This window comes from Suillus subalutaceus, assembly GCF_016647625.1.
Source record: "Suillus subalutaceus strain FC151 chromosome Unknown DFJ58scaffold_44, whole genome shotgun sequence".
Classification (NCBI taxonomy): Eukaryota; Fungi; Basidiomycota; class Agaricomycetes; order Boletales; family Suillaceae; genus Suillus; species Suillus subalutaceus.
Window position 1 is genome coordinate 169,229 of NW_024540293.1, and position 15,910 is coordinate 185,138.

A 15,910-nucleotide genomic window follows, 5' to 3' on the forward strand; every position below is an offset into this window, starting at 1 on the left:
GTGGTAAGCAAGGCACAATTCACGCTACGGGATTACATAATATAGACACCCCTGAATATAACAAATGCACTCTGACATGGCACCCTGACACACCTTCGAACGCTCCCGTAGAACAAACACTAACCACCAGGGCTTATCTCAGAATCAGCATGCTAGCATACTGCCAGTAATCTTGACAGTGAAACTTAACAAATTACTAACAATTCTGGAATATAAAGTTTCAGTGACTACTAGATACACTATCTGACCAGTAAGTCTTCGAAAAAGATAAAAAGGCTGGCGGGCCGCAGATTCATGCACCGTAGCCTTAATATAGGTGCCTCAGAGGTACTGACTCTAGCATTTTTGGTACAATTTAGGAAGCCTTTGACGTTTTCGCTGATCCAAAAAAAGAAACAAGCGCCAAAAATGACCACCGCAGGGGTCGAACCTGCAATCTCCTGATCGCGTGTCATCGTAGTCAGACGCGATGCCATTTCGCCAGGCGGCCATACCACAACGGAGACTCACAAATGCTTTCTGAAGTCCCATCGACTACATAAAACAGAAATCTATAGGCATTGTACAGCATGAGCATAACGGATAAATGCATAGAGGTCATAAAGCTCGTTAGTGTCATGGTACACTAATACTACAGGGGTATGGGTATAGAGTTGCATAGTATAAAGCTATCCCGCATGAATTATCGAGGTATAAAGGATGAATAGAAACTACACCTTGTAAATTGTCTTTAATCATAAAGAGGATTCAGTCTCCACAGCACCAGTCCGTTGCGGCTCTCCACTTGGGGGCCACTCTAATCCAACATAAGCATATACCCGTTCGCGCGCCACAGGCAATGAAGCCCTCAGACGGCGCTGCACATCCCCGAAACGTCCGGCTGCGTTTCGGAGCTCAAACCTGTCCCAAGCACGAACAGCCTGCCTAAGTGAGCCACGGCGGCGCGGCAGCGTCCAAGACCTTGCACGTAAGGAAGTAAACCCTAAATAAGCGCAGCCCTGGGGCTCAGTGATAGCATTTGGAGTACAAGCAGTGCGACTGACCTGACGGACTTGGAGATGTCGTAACAGTACCTTGCTTGACGGGCTGAGGCTTTACGGGCTTGGCGCGCTTGACGAACCCTTTCAGGCACCCGTAAAACCAGAATGCGTGAAGAGGGAAGATGCAGGCCATGATGACGCCTGGGCCAAACGAATCATTCGTGACACTGTGCCGGCTGGCAACCATCGATGCACATAGAAATATATGAAGAACGATACGAGTCGCAAAAAAACGACAATGCGAAAATCACATCCGAGCGGAAGCGAGGGTTGAGGCTCGCAATGGCCAGAACGAAGGTAGGTACCTGTGTCAGTTAGTGCTCTCAATATGTGCAAACGTGAATCATGAAATTGGAGTTTCACCTCCAGCACAGCACACAGTATAAACAGATGACTCCAGCCCATATGACAGGAATACCCGACAATGAAAATGTATATCGTGTGATGAAACCAGCCTGTTAGCAAGTTAACCTTGCTACGGTAGTAAATCATGCCCATCAATAGATCTCTAATACATCATATCAGCGCACGTTTCAGGAGCGAAAAACTTGAACCTACGCGACAAGATATGCTTGAAAGAACCGACTGGCACTCTCCGTCCAAAGCGTTGATCTTATCCCTCTTAAATCTCCACGAGAACCAACGTAGTGAAGGAAAAGAGGTAAACTTGACAGAGACATCGCGGCGCTACTGATTGTGGTCAATATCCATGATCGTTGTTTCACGGTGGAACACAGAGGTGCGAAGATATGATAGGCCACTATCAGTGCTAGAAATGAGTACAAGAACGCAGGGGGTATCTCATCCTCGATGGACACGTCAAACATGGCGCGGACGTGAAGGGGCGAGGAAGGAACCAACTTATCTCCCGCCCATCGAGGTTGTAATTTTAAGGAGCCAATGGAAGTTTATGGCACGTTTACCCATGTGCCAAGCATCGAATTTTCAAACTTCGCAACCTGAAAACCCCATTTAGGTCAATAGAAGGATGGAGGACTGACTCGGGTCATCACCCCAGAGTCTGCCAGACGAACGTGAATGGACGCACAGTGCCATGAACAGCTTTAACTGACAGCGACAGTACTTCAGAGTGCTCGCGTACAAGTGCTGACTTTTTTGACTGTGCACGTTGTTCGTGTCAAACGAACGTGCGCAACAATCCTGTGAAAATTTGGTCATGTACAAAAAGAAGCGACTCACCAGTAAATATTGCGGCCTTATTGGTGGGATAAATACTCTTGCAGCTATCATGCCTCGGGAGGTCTTGACTAGCTCCGGTCCGTGTTCAGTGAGTTTAGAACATTTGACATGCCCGCCAAGCACACAGTGACTGTTGTCTGGCGGCTCTGACACCCGAGGACCTCAGTTTATCTAGCCAGGTATAATAATTGGTATCATATTATTCCCAGTTACCAGTAATATTTTACATTTTTATGTAATGAAATTTGTGCTGTAATGCTATTGATTAAACCGGTCTAGACATACTATGTGTCAATTTGAGATGGTGAGATTTTTGACACAGTCAGACTTGTTGATTCGTGATTTGCCAGGCGAGGGTGTTTGAAATTCGGTAAGATGGCCAAGAATTTAGAAACCGAAAGTCTGACGTCACGGTCCGTCTCTCCGTTCCTCTGTCCTAGCACAACGAAAGTTTCTTACCCCCCAAACCTTTCCCAGACCCATACTATTTACTTTCAAGCTACCATTTGTTTCTTTAGCCTGAGGTATGTAAATGTGTGCCAGTGGGACCACTGCGATGCCCGACGCCCTTTGTTTGGTTCAAGTCGTTCGACACCTCGAAACACACTGTTACCACCAGCACTGCAAGACGACCTACCGTCAATACAACAGCACATCGCGCAGGAGTACTAAACGTTAAATAGGACGATCAAAATCATTCTATTTCAAACATCATACCCACCCATGACGATGTATCAACAGCCTGAACGGCTGGACCTATAGGCTGGTCACGATTGGTTGTCACAATAGAGTTTGGACTGTGCTAGTGCTTTTCTACCGCAACATGCTTTGAAGATTCACTCATGGATAGTTTCATTGGAGGTCCATCTTAACTTGTCTTAGCCAGGTGGCTTACCACAAAGAATCAAAATCTGTCGAACCTGCCAACAACGCTTTTTCCCTTTCGGGACACACCTTGAAGATTCACTTATCGAGAGTCCCTCGGAGTTCATCTCCGCTGGTCTTAGCCAACTGATTATCAGAGTCGAATCTGTTTCCCTGGATCTTGGACAAGGTTCGAAACCTGCCGAGCAAAAGGTTTTTTCTATTGGAACTTACCTTGACATCGACTCATGGATGGTTCCCTTGGAAGTCAATTCAACTGGTCCTAGCCAAGTGGATACCACAACAGAGTCAATATGTTTCTCTAGGACTGTGCAAGTTCGAAACCTGCCGACAACAGTTCTTTCCGATCAGAGCACGCTTTGAATTCTGTTCCTCAGAGGTTCATCTGATCGGGTGTCGCTTGGCGCGGTCCTGCCGAATGACAACTCTTTTTTCTATCGGAACACACCTTCCTTGACTTTGACTCATAGATGAATTGGTCTTAACCAAGTCAAAATCTGTTTCCGGAGCTCCATTTGCAACTTGGGATGAGCGGATACCTTTCATCATGAATGAGAAGAACTACGCAGAAATGATTATGGACGAAACATTGACTCCGAAGGAGGATAAAGAACAAATTTGGTTTCTCATAATGTGAGTATATCGTATTTGATAGTCCGTTAATCAATGTATCCTCGTCAGAACCGTCGCCACAGGACAGCCAGAAGGTGTCTCGAAGTTCGTAGACCATGTTTTCGATGCCTCGTATAACTATACCGTGAAGAAAGGAGAGCTCTCTCATGTGCGTTGTGATCGAATTGATTATCTCAATGTTATGAGTATCACCACTAAACGGGCTGTCTGGTCGTGAGTCTTTAGCATTTTGGTAGTGTGTTCGTGTCCTTGACCTTCTATCAGTGCGCCCTACCTTGTTGTATTGAAAGACCGAGGGCAAACTTTGCGGTTTTAAAAAGCCGGTCGGATAAAGTTGACCGACAAAATCCTGCACTATTGAATTTCTCAAGGAGGCGTGGAGCATCAAAGAACCATGGAAATCCATCTACGGTCCTGGTGGTGAACGGTAGGACGCGTTAGAATGATTGAGTTGCCTACCAGTGTTTACCGGCCTTTTGCAGCGAACACATTTTAGACTACCTGGCACAATTTCTGTCCATAGTCTACGGCGCTCTTGTTCATCGGCCGAGATGGCTCTAACACATACACTTTGCGTCAGTGACGGCACCGTCTACTACAACTTGAATGAACTGCTCGAAATTACGCTCAACTTCTAATGTTCAACTGTGAGTCTGACTTCACACCTTTGAATTGGCGTTCAGTACAACACAGACGGGGACCAAGTTGTCTACTAGTAAGTATTTTTCTGCCAACTTGAACTTGGCTGAAGATAATTAACTGGCGTCGGAATTTGGCCATTAGAAACAGTATCAGATACGGAACGACCTGGGACAACTAGAGTCTCGGGATTTTTTCCATAGAACATCGTGCTTTCCAATCCAGCCAGGTACAGATCATGCTTAAATCTCTCGTCGAACCGAATAATGTTCTTAGTCCTCTCTCCATTTTTATCGTCGCAGGTATCAAAGTCGCTCCTTTTGAAATTCCACTCCTTAACATGCAATATTCCTCTGACTTGTCTTTTTAGTGGCGTTTGGTGGGCTCGCACTCACCCTCGCAACTCCATTAGAAAGTAACCAGGGGTTTGGTTTGATGTCGGTCAACGTGTTGTTGTGTTACCGATTTGTACTTCAGATGAGCAGATGGCCATCATGCCAGTTCTGCATTCGCCGGTACGTTGTATCAATTGTCTTCTAATATTACAACCGCTCACGAGACTCTTGCTCTGAAACGATAGCTCATGGCCTCAAAAAGGTAGAGTATTTTTACTTATTCAAATTATTGTCGACTGCATGACAACTGCAGCGAGTGACTATGTAGTGACCCATAAAGATAAACGAGTCCGATCACGGGTTGGCGGCGGCACTCTGGCGAATATCAGTGCCGGTGAGTACTACTATATTCGCCTTCTGGAAGTTATGTACATGATATCAACCTCGTTTCTCAATCATACATAATATTCTCAGCTGGAATGCTAACAAGAATTAGTTATGTAAATCTTTCCGTAGATAAGGACTATGCAACATATTTCGGCCGCATGTTCATGACCGAGTCGTGTTTAGAGAATTCTTGTCCACTGTGGTCCCACTGTACGGCGCGACTGCCTTGGAATTCGTCTCCTGTAACATTCGTCATGCCCTGTATTGCTACTCTTGATTTACTAGTATGTCTGAAACATCGCTGTTATTACTTTCTCGCCAAAACTCGCGCTGTCGACCTTGGAGTTTCTTCCCTAGTCTTCTACCTGTTGTTTGCATGGCCCTTTTCTTGCGATCTTTCTGTAGATCCCTGATTACTATCATGTATGTAAATCTTATATTGCGCGTCACAACAGCGGCTATAAAGTGGATGGGGCGCCGTCCATTTAGCCGCACAGCGCTTTAGCATCGTTCATTGATAACCACTTCGTCGCATCACCAAAAGAAGTCGGATATGAGACATCGTGTCAATTTGGGCACCTTCGCGCAGAACATTCCCGTGATAATAGTATTATATCCGATGAGGCTCCACAATAAAGAAGAGTCATATTACAACGCCAATCACGCATTTTAGATCCATTGTTATATATTGTTTAATCTCCTTTCGACTTTTCCAGTCAGGAGGTAAATTTTACGCTCGCGCCCACCACACAAATTGGACATACAGTTGAATGTCCCGCTCATGAGAGCCGCAGATAATGATACCAATGCATAATGCATGACCTGCGCAATGAGTGAATACTGGCTAATTAGTGACAAGAAGTCCGTAAGGTTGACGGTGGAAGACACCAAGGAAAGTTTACTTCGTAATAGGTATACTATAAAGCAAACATAGATATCCAGGACCAGAGGACGAATAATGTGGTGCACACAGATTGGCTAGGAAAGCACATTGTCAGGATCTGTGGGATTGCGTTAAAGACAGCCAAAAATCATGTGAATGATACTTGCAGGGGTTAAACGTCAACACCATCTCGCTTGGTGAGAACATTGGCCGTAAGATCATTCAAAACATCTTCGACATCTGGAAAACATTCAGCTGCAAATTGTGAGCGGAGGGAGATGCCATACCAACGTCAACGTCAACCAAATCATCCCACTTGGTGAGAACATTGGCTGTAAGATCATTCAAAACATCTTCGACATCTGGAAAACATTCAGCTGCAAATTGTGAGCGGAGGGAGATGCCATACCAACGTCAACGTCAACCAAATCATCCCGCTTGGTGAGAACATTAGCCGTAAGATCATTCAAAACGTCTTCGACATCTGGAAAACATTCAGCTGCGGACTGTGAGCGGAAGGAGATGTCATACCAACGTCAACGTCAACCAAACCATCCCGCTTGGTGAGAACATTGACCGTAGCATTGTTCAAGACGTTGTCGACCTCTGGATAACATTCAGCTCCGAACTGTGAGCGGAAGGAGATGTCATACCAACGTCAACGCCAACCAAAGACCCATCACGGACCGCAGGAGGGGCAGCGAAAGCAGCGCTGGAGAGAACAGCGAGGGATGCCAAGAGAGTGAGCTGCATGGTAGGGCTAAATGGTTGGAGTAAAGAACGAATGAGCAATAGAGGTTGTTTTTATACCCGTCAAGATTAATGTGTTGATTTTTATCTGCGGTCCGAATAGGACATGATTCATATTCATGACGACCACGGTTATAGTTTGGGATCTTTGGCGACCCGAAAATAATCGAAAGAACCTTTTCTTCGAACTAGAAGCATCGACGGTACATAATGTTAGAGTGTGTTGCATACAGCATCAATCGAATTCGAAAACCGCTGAAAGGGTCCCTCGGTGAGTGGGTTTAGGATCCTGATGCCGCCACGAGTCCGAAGCTTCCTATCCCCCCACTAGCCCTCCTCTAACCGTAAACAGGCTATAGTGTCATTCTATTGCAGGCTAAGTATTAGTAGAGAGTGATGCAGGAGCGGTACTAAGGAGTGACGTAATGCATCACTTGTCGGTGAATCAAAATCCTGTCCAGTGGGACCCTAACCCTACTTCAATTGCGCCGCCGTTTTTGGGTGAGCACTTCAAATTCAAACGTCAACTCAACGCCAACTTCACTTGTCTCTTTCAAAGTTTCACCAAGAACTTTTACTGTCGCCCATCCTTCTACTGTGGCGACAGATACTCAGAGTTGGAATAGTTCAAGGGTACGATGTCTGCAGGGATGGGAGAAACTATGCGAACGCGAGCAATAACATCCACACTGACTGCACGCTTGTCCCCGACTGTGCCATCTGCTTCTCAAACTTATGAACCCCTTGTTAGGTCTGCTCTTCGACAGCGACTCATCCACAATATATTCGCGTTCTCCGTTGCATTCACCCTGGTTGTCGGCATTCTTTTGGGAGGAGAGGATGAGACAAGTGCTTTCGCCAGGTTGCTTTCGCCGGGAACTTGGACGATGGCATGCCTTAAGTGGTTCGTTGGTGTGTTGCCTGTGATGGCCATGAGAAAGATTTACCTCACCTGTGAGTTACTTCACCTCATGTGGATGCTGTCTTATATCTGTTGCATAGCTGCCGCCACTCCTGCGACTTCACCAGCCAAGATGCTCACGAATGCTATTGCAAAGCCAAGCACACGACGGTGCTTAGCAGTGTACATGTCATGTACATTGATGCTTATCACGCTCTATATGAGCTCGTTTACATCGGAAGAACGTGAAAACCTTCATTTGAATATCTTCGTAAAGTCCAGGTATGTGATTCAGCAATCTTATTGTATTTGCCCGGAAGAAGGTTGCATGATGCACAATTTCATTCCGAGTGTTGAATTTCGGGGGCTGAGATTTTTTACCAGGAAACATCCGTACTATCTTAATGGTCGACTGCTCTTCCTCGTCCTTGCCCAGTTGTCGCTAGCCGCTAGTTTCTTACTTCGAAACATCATGTTAGACCGTTTTGTGTTCAGATGGACGAAATCTTTCAACTCATCGGAACTTGTGAGTGTTTTCCTTCCTTCCTGGACCATGTTTGACGATCCACCCATAGCCATATTCCCCGAGCAATCTTCTGAAGCTACTTTTAAAGATGGCTCTTTTCACCTCATTTTCATTGATGGTGTATAGCGTCGTTTTTGGTCTATCGCGGATGCTTGCCCTTCCACTGCTCTTGAAGCTTCCGGTAGTGAGCAGTATTGTCCGACCGTTTGTTGCACATTTTGCAAAGGGTACATGGACACTAACTCTACCTGTATTACACTGGTCGCTTTTGGTTCGATCATTTATGATGGGCCTAGTGACTGTGATGAGTTGGGAGTTCGCGGAGTCGTTATTTGACGCGTATGTTCCCCAGGTAATTATCCTTTGCAACGGCAATTCTGCATTCTAAGGTCTTTTTCAGCCGATCAAAGTTGGCGCCCTTACTGCGGATCCTAATGTGACAGTGGTCTCTGGGATTACAACTCAGGACACGGTGTTCGCACACTTTGCATACTCTGAGTTAGCAGAGCTGGCTTCGGACGAATCCTCGGCTGGAAGCACCCGTAGAACAGCCCTATTTGGTGACCAAAAATATAGTCCGACCTTGTGGAATGTCTTGGCCCGTCAATCGCTCCTGCGTCTTGGACAGGATTATCAAACATTCTTGCGACGCGGTGCACCGATCACTCCTCCTGTCGCTGTAGCGCCGGCAATACCCAAACCCAAGGATCCACCATCGACCCCTCTGATTCGAAAGGCTATCTTCAAGGCTCCGCGACAATCTCCCCTTGCCAGTATGCTGGATTCAGTTTCGTCAGATTCGGAGCTCTCAAAGGCTGCCACGGCAGTGGCAGGCGAAATGGAGGAACGGGCCAGTCAAATGCACATTCCGGAGCTCTTCCGGTCTGTGGCGCCGTCATCTGTAGCTGCCCCAGCAGCCAATGCTGTCCTGGCTAAACCCACATCGAGCATCATATCCAGCTTCATTGCACAGGTGGAATCACACAGTAGAGATCTCTTTGTGGGCCGTTGTCCAGCTTGGTTGAAGGAGTCGGCAATAACATGGAATGAATGGTTTTATCGAGAGCGCTTGAATAAGGTCGTTGAAGTTTGCTTGCCAAATAGGGAACTCGATGCACTCATCATTGAAGGTGCAGTTAAATTTCATACTTTATATGCAGCTATTGAACTCCAGCTACAGCGCTATCGCGCTTCGTTTGTGCTTCCCTGAGCGAAGATAGGTATGGCGTGGTTCAAAGGGACATACCACGCATCCTCGAAGCCTTTGTCTCGTTTTTATCTGCAATAGAGGAGTATCAGATTGAGGTGAACGCGAAATACACACCACCGACACCGGATGAACTCTCTCAAGGCGACACAAAAATACTGGAAGAAAAAGAGATGATGCGTTTAGAAGTTGCCAGAGCCGGTGACGTACTGGTCGTTGTCTCAGATGGTTTGTGACTTTATGTCTCGCCCGGAAAAAAATTAACAATTCAAATTTCACAGCGCTAAAAACCGGGGGTAGCAAACATCTCGCGGACGTTCGGCGATAAGCTAGTTGCTTTCAAGTTTCCCCCTCGGACTGCACGGAAGCTACAATCATTCGTTGACTATACTTAGTGTTTCGGCGAGTTACAGTCGTGGATGATGAACCGCCCGGGTCCTCCGAATTTCAGGCGTCCTGAGACTGCTCCTGTATCATGCATCTCGTAGTGGCAGCGTTATTGACACTTCAGTAACTGAGGGCAAGCAGTCCTCACTGTATTTAACCTTCGAGCTTCAGAACGTCAGACTAATATCTATTGCAATCATACGCAACCAATAATACTGTTCGCCATTTGCTTCACACTGACAAAAATACACTCCGCCAAATAAGATATGCGAGAAAGAAGCTATCGACGGACCGTGGACAAGAATCGTCGATGGTGCTTTTTTGCCTGAGATGCGTGACGGCAGGAGAGAACGTGTATGTATGGCGGTCCAAACGCAACTTAATTATGCGACACCCAGATGTTTTCTATTCTGACTGGGATATTCCTGCACAACTTGATTCGGTCGAGATCCCACAGGTTTCCAGTGACTCTTGCCGGGAATCTTCCATCGCAAACGTGAAGGAAACAGGACGTACATCTAATTCAGTCAGCGGCGTCAAAAACGGCTCCTTCGGTCAAATGGCGCGATATGCATACGACCATCCCTGGTGAACAACCTGAGAACCCAACGGTCGTTCCACCACCTGCCCGACCACCTATGAAAAGAGATATCGCAATGAACGGCTCGGATGACGAGACCAGCGAGGGACAGTGGCCTGATGATGGTAATGACGTGAGCCTCGACGGCTAAAAAATTGACTGCAGATTCGATGTTGGTGATCGCATCAACTTATCATCAGGATTCCTTCTTGATATTCTCTCAGACCAGCCTGTGCAGCGGCCAGCCTGAGCCAACCGCTCCCGTGAGTCACGGAGCAGCAGCTGTCACGCTGAACACACGATCTCCACCATTTTTCAACGGATTTGACTTTGAATATGTTAGTATAGTATGTAGAACATCATGATAGCCAGTGAAGTAGCTAAGCAATTACTTCAAACTTGCAAGCTTGAGCGCTGTAGACAAAAATCATGAAATAGAGGACCATAACGAATATCATGATGGCGTAACCTATAGCATCCGTCTTTTTGGGACGTCTGACGACAAATTCCACTAGCTTGCTCAGGCTAACGAACGGAGAAAACCATCCTTCTCCACCGGTCCACCCTTCCATGGATGCATTGCAATGAGCCTCAACCACTCTACGAAGTATTCCACGCGACTCTTCATACTTGTCTCTATGTCTCCCGTCGAGAAGATTCGCCGCAGTTATGCATGCGTGTCCCGCGGACCTGATGTTATGCTCCTCCAAGTGGCCCACATTCCGCGTATACCAGTCTTCCATCCTTGACTCTCTTTCGAGGTTCGTAACGACTAGCACGAGCGGGACTTTTTCCTCGCAGAGAAATTCGAAGAACAACCTGTAGTTGCTCTGCATGGTTGACGTGACTCTACCTCCCCGTATACAGAAGAGCAAGAGGTCAACACCTCTGGCACGTTCTTTCAACGTGTTGATGAGGCCATATGCGTTAGAAATTGCAGTAAGGTAATCTGCGGTTTGTAGACGGGGCTCCTCGAGGCCGATCGTATCAAACATATTGTATCGAGTCCCATCTTCGAAGGTTATTGGATACTCCGTCCAATCCATAGTGCAGCGGTAAGAGTCAGGTGATATGTGTGCAATCTGCTGGCCGGCCATCAAGTTGATGATGGAGCTTTTTCCCGCTCCCGTTTCTCCAAAGAGAATGATGTTCCGAGTCGGAGTCATCCCGGGCGTCATCTTATGTTAGACTTGCGGTCAGTGATATTCGACCCTTCAAGTTGGATATAGCGCTACTCGCACCTGTGTACTGTGGTGATTCCGCGCTGTGCCGTTCGATGACAATTGTCGCAGAATGATCCTAGTATTTGTAACTGCTATATATGATGCGAAAGGTGGTGGAACCACGCCCCCCTGGTGCGTTTTCATAATTTTTACATAATCCTTTTTAAACGCTCATCAGGGGAGCCGCCCGAATTCTGGTAGCCAGCTTTCTTGCTCAATCTTTTGGTGAGCCGACGGCGACACTCAATACTAGCAATGAAACTGTAGCGAATGCCAGGGTCTGGATGGGCACACGATTCCGAAATGAAATCCGGCTATTCCAATGCTCGCCACGTTTTTATAGTCGAAGCCCTCATGTGTTTTTTTATCGGATGATTCCGCATTTCCGCCCTCATCGCCGTGGTACAGGGTGCAACACGTTGGTTCTGGCCGAAGGCGCTTGCCACAAGACCAACTACTTACATACCTAGCAGCCGTGATCCATCTCTCTAATAGACTTACTGATTCGCAAGTGAAGTAAGCTTGTGCTCACCTCTTTTTGCAAGACTGATTGAGTCTACTAGTGAAGATGTCTGATAGCCACGGCTCCACAAGTACAGTAGACAAAAGGAGTACATATTCACAGCAGGTTCGTGACCTACGAGATCGGTCAATGAATGCGATTGACGTTGATGTCTGTAGGGATATCAAGGTCAACCGCGTAACGCGGTTCTCTAGGAAGAGAGCGGTGCGGGAAAAAGCTCACTCATAATCCTTATCATGGGCCATGATGCAGCGAAGACATCTCCCGACGCCCACGGGTGTACTACTACACATGCTCCGTATGATGGGACGATCAGTGGTCAATTCTTTAGGCTGTAGGATACAACAGGTATGCATTCTTTCTTCGTGAAGCTCAGGACCATAGGTCAGACCGGCCCGTCCGACAAATTCATGAACAAGATCTCCTCCCTCTCTAGACAGCACAGCTCCCTGATCTTCCAGCTGCGCACAGGTCACATCGAGCTCAATAAACACTTGCATCACATATCAAAGATCCCGTTAGCCAAATGCAAGAAGTGTAACGCACACGAGGAGACCGTCCACCATTTTCTGCTAGGCTGCCCCACCTTTGCCAGGCAACGTAATGCGCTCAGAGAGGAAGTCAGATCGTGCAACTGCAATCTCAAGTATATTCTGAATGACGGTGAATCGGTGACACTCAGCAACCAGCGAACTCGCAAAAGCAAATGGTTGGGATGGGATGATGTACATGCCGCATGCTTCGCGTTGTCTAAGTACCCTCCGAGAACCCCGAGACCCCTGCCACTCCTAACCCTATGCCCTCTAACCTCGGACCGAGCCTATCCTCCCCAACACCTCAGGCAGCCCTTCTCGGTGCCTGTAAAGGCTCTAAGAGACCCAGGTTTCTATGTCATGGGAAACTACGTCAAAGAAACCTCTTATACAGTGTGTTATTTTTATTGTTAGCAGAACAAGAGTCCCCGGTCTGTGTTTGCATGATGCAGTATATGTAGACCAGACTGCTCATATCTTATCTCTTACCGTACCGCCGAATCCATCCACATTATCTATTGTCTGATCGTCCGTTAGTGTAGGCTGTCTATCATGACAGCCTTCCAAGTATGTAGTGTCAACTCATATGCACAACACAAATACGTGCAATCGGGTGAGCATAAGGAATAGAAAGGGGTTAAAGTGATCAAGCTATGTTTGGAGGTGCGCCAGAGCGCTTCATGAGATGAGGGACAAGATCCATCTCTCTCACACGCGGACTACTTGCAAGTAACCCCTTCAGGTTGCACATCAACGACACGAACAGATTGTCCCCTCCCATCCATGTTTGCTTCTGCTCGTCAGCAGTGAATTTCTTCACAAGATCGCGGATGATGGTGCGCGATTCTTCATAAAGGACTCTGTATCTGTCCGTCCAATCTATTGGCGGCGGTGATGCACGCATGACCGGCGACCTGAATCTGGTATTTTTCGAAGGTGCTGTGGTTTCTCACCCACCAGTCCTCCATCCTCACCTCCCTTTCCAGGTTCGTGATCGCAAGGACAATTGGGACCTTCATTCTCGCAAAGGAACTCGTGAAAGAGCCGGTAGTTGCTCTGAGTTGTAGCAGTGACTCGTCCGGCGCGAATGCAGAATAGAAGTAGATCGATGCCGCCTCGTCTATTCAATTCCCTGACGAGACGATAGGCGTTCTCGACAGACTCGAGGTACTCTTTGACTCCCGGCTGCGGTTCCTCGAGTCCGATGGTGTCGAAGACAGTATAAGACTCGCCATTGAAGTCAATGGGATACTCTTTCCACAGCATCGTACAGCGTTGCATGTCAGGAGATGTGTTCGCTATTTCTTCGCCCGCCATGAGGTTGATGAGTGAGCTTTTTCCTGCTCCCGTCTCCCCAAATACTACGATAGTTTTATGCCTGTCCTCACTTGTTAATATTAAAACAAATACGGAACTTCATATAAAGACTACATGCCTGGTGATTTTCGTTGCAAGGCATCCAATGACTTCCGTTGCCTCCGGGCGATCAACTGGGTTCCAAGACCAGTATTTTTGAATCAAGTTCCAGTGATCGTCAAGAATGTCGTCGGGACGCGCATGTACAACTTTATTCGACAGCGCAATGATGATATGAGTTGAGTTTTTCTTCTCTTTCCATGGTATATCCCCCGAGACGATCTGAGAAGAGAAAGCTTAGGATAGAACTACAGAAAAACAAAGGGATCGCACAAAGAACATAACGCCACCAAAAGAATATACATCACTCTTGAAATTCGGTCGTACAAGTTCAGCCTCCGGGTCGACTCCAATGACCTCAGGCGCACGCCATTGAGGATTGAAGCTGCGATTTGCGGTTGTTGTATTCAGCTGCGATTCTACGTCCCCTACGACAGTTGCGAGACCGAAATCTGTGAGACGTGGATTCCCCGAGCCATCTATGAGTACATTTCCCTGATTACGAATGAGTGCAACATCGACGGAGAGACGACCGTACATACGGGATGAAGGTCTCCGTGAACGACATTCTCCGAGTGAACTGGGTAGACGTCAAGAACAAAAATAACAATAAGATAGCGATCTACGGACGATATCTGAGGCCATCAGCAACGCCCCTGACCTTGTAGCATAAAATCGATCAATGCTTAGGGAATGTGATTGGTGAACAAGAGACTCACCAATTCAACTTTATTCGACGCGGTGAGTGTGGCTTGCTCGAGGTGTATATACAATGTTCCATAGGGCATCCATTGCGAAACGAGAACCGGCAATTGAAACCCGACGTGTGCGATGCCAAGTAGCGGCACGATAGTTGGGTGTTTCGACAGTCTAAGCCACACCTTGAGTTCACGACGCATTGCCTACACAGCGATGTGTGATTCGAGCTGGCAAACTCTGGTTAGATGACTGACCTTGTCATATTTCTCCACCGCTCTCCCAGGATTAACGTTCAACACCTTGACTGCGACCTGATGAATATCAGATTGATGATTGATGCACTCAGACAAGTTAATCCAACAAACCTCTTTTGTGCCTTCGCTGGTATTGATGGTGCACCGGTAAACAGCGCCAAATGAACCAGATTCGCATGGATCCTCGAGCTTCAATGCGGAAATTCGAGATGTAAAGTCGCTAGGTATATCGCTGCAAAATATGATAAAAGGTCGAGGGACATTGTGGGAGACTACTCACTGTTCAGCCATCATGGGTAGGGCTAATTTGCGGGCGGGAGGCAGGATCTGGGAAGTGAAGCAGGCTGGTTTTTAAGTTGATACATATGCAAGGCGCCTATCTAGCGTGACGGTGGCCTTGATTGAGGTGCGAGGAACCGATCACGTCAGCACCAAAAGGTCTAGAACCGAAAGCATGACACCTGCAGTGCTTTTGAGTGTTAGTGATGCTGTGACCTGTTGGCATTCCGAAATAGATCGGCTCTCTATGTTCTAGAAACCAGGTGATTTGGCCGTGTCTCAGGTGTTAGCGGCACTAACTCCAACACACTCCAACAGTAATGCGCCTAAACTAAAGCTCAGAATATACCGATATCCCGTCGATGACTTGGAGGACATAATAAACTGCAAGTGGTGGCTGACCACTCCTGCGTCATGCTTCGCAGTCAGCCTCCACTGAGTCAGTTGTCATATTTCATGGCTGCTCTTGATAACATCCCACCAACTTCCTCTTTTCTGTGATTACCATACGTCTCACCGATACATCTTCGTCTATGCCTGTCTCTTCCGTCCATCTCGCTAAGTCCCAGACACCCATTCGGCGTGTAACTTCTCTCTTGCGTTCTCCACCTCGAATCGACAGACATGCCC

At 47.2% G+C, this 15,910-nt stretch overlaps 7 protein-coding genes and 1 non-coding gene across 8 annotated transcripts; 1 reads left to right on the forward strand and 7 right to left on the reverse strand.

Moving 5' to 3' along the window:
- Nucleotides 1–409: 409 nt before the first annotated feature.
- DFJ58DRAFT_t86 lies at nt 410–490 on the reverse strand. Its single transcript has one exon. It is a non-coding gene; the product is annotated as a tRNA-Arg (tRNA).
- Nucleotides 491–518: 28 nt separating this feature from the next.
- DFJ58DRAFT_784822 (uncharacterized protein) lies at nt 519–2,240 on the reverse strand. The gene is made up of 6 exons (XM_041389996.1): nt 2,089–2,240; nt 1,599–1,999; nt 1,404–1,548; nt 1,275–1,345; nt 1,044–1,216; nt 519–982 (listed from the first exon to the last, which is right to left on the reverse strand). Exons 2-6 carry the CDS (start codon nt 1,865–1,867, stop codon nt 735–737), a joined length of 906 nt encoding a protein of 301 aa, XP_041244582.1. The 5' UTR covers nt 1,868–1,999; nt 2,089–2,240; the 3' UTR covers nt 519–734.
- A 3,934-nt stretch (nt 2,241–6,174) lies between these two features.
- DFJ58DRAFT_745299 (uncharacterized protein) lies at nt 6,175–7,155 on the reverse strand (the record flags this gene model as incomplete). The annotated part of the gene is made up of 5 exons (XM_041387381.1): nt 6,656–7,155; nt 6,534–6,608; nt 6,412–6,486; nt 6,290–6,364; nt 6,175–6,242 (listed from the first exon to the last, which is right to left on the reverse strand). The coding sequence occupies exons 1-5, from the start codon at nt 6,753–6,755 to the stop codon at nt 6,175–6,177; spliced, it is 393 nt and encodes a 130-aa protein (XP_041244583.1). The 5' UTR covers nt 6,756–7,155.
- Nucleotides 7,156–7,253: 98 nt separating this feature from the next.
- On the forward strand, nt 7,254–10,007 carry DFJ58DRAFT_784828 (nucleoporin protein Ndc1-Nup). The gene is made up of 7 exons (XM_041389997.1): nt 7,254–7,706; nt 7,755–7,935; nt 8,038–8,179; nt 8,229–8,531; nt 8,580–9,309; nt 9,360–9,622; nt 9,668–10,007. The coding sequence occupies exons 1-6, from the start codon at nt 7,391–7,393 to the stop codon at nt 9,620–9,622; spliced, it is 1,935 nt and encodes a 644-aa protein (XP_041244584.1). The 5' UTR covers nt 7,254–7,390; the 3' UTR covers nt 9,668–10,007.
- A 321-nt stretch (nt 10,008–10,328) lies between these two features.
- DFJ58DRAFT_913694 (P-loop containing nucleoside triphosphate hydrolase protein) lies at nt 10,329–11,705 on the reverse strand (the record flags this gene model as incomplete). The annotated part of the gene is made up of 4 exons (XM_041395337.1): nt 10,746–11,705; nt 10,654–10,681; nt 10,436–10,512; nt 10,329–10,409 (listed from the first exon to the last, which is right to left on the reverse strand). The coding sequence occupies exons 1-4, from the start codon at nt 11,529–11,531 to the stop codon at nt 10,329–10,331; spliced, it is 972 nt and encodes a 323-aa protein (XP_041244585.1). The 5' UTR covers nt 11,532–11,705.
- A 1,109-nt stretch (nt 11,706–12,814) lies between these two features.
- DFJ58DRAFT_784833 (P-loop containing nucleoside triphosphate hydrolase protein) lies at nt 12,815–14,387 on the reverse strand. Its single transcript, XM_041389998.1, has 5 exons — nt 14,322–14,387; nt 14,068–14,270; nt 13,707–14,010; nt 13,533–13,645; nt 12,815–13,498 (listed from the first exon to the last, which is right to left on the reverse strand). The coding sequence occupies exons 1-5, from the start codon at nt 14,328–14,330 to the stop codon at nt 13,279–13,281; spliced, it is 849 nt and encodes a 282-aa protein (XP_041244586.1). The 5' UTR covers nt 14,331–14,387; the 3' UTR covers nt 12,815–13,278.
- On the reverse strand, nt 14,213–15,429 carry DFJ58DRAFT_784835 (kinase-like domain-containing protein). Its single transcript, XM_041389999.1, has 7 exons — nt 15,282–15,429; nt 15,113–15,233; nt 15,002–15,058; nt 14,768–14,950; nt 14,591–14,709; nt 14,322–14,543; nt 14,213–14,270 (listed from the first exon to the last, which is right to left on the reverse strand). The coding sequence occupies exons 1-5, from the start codon at nt 15,293–15,295 to the stop codon at nt 14,671–14,673; spliced, it is 414 nt and encodes a 137-aa protein (XP_041244587.1). The 5' UTR covers nt 15,296–15,429; the 3' UTR covers nt 14,213–14,270; nt 14,322–14,543; nt 14,591–14,670.
- On the reverse strand, nt 14,331–14,629 carry DFJ58DRAFT_611323 (kinase-like domain-containing protein; the record flags this gene model as incomplete). The annotated part of the gene is made up of 2 exons (XM_041380889.1): nt 14,331–14,543; nt 14,591–14,629. Coding segments are annotated over 2 exons (252 nt in total), but the record flags the coding sequence as incomplete, so codon positions are not given.
- Nucleotides 15,430–15,910: the final 481 nt, after the last annotated feature.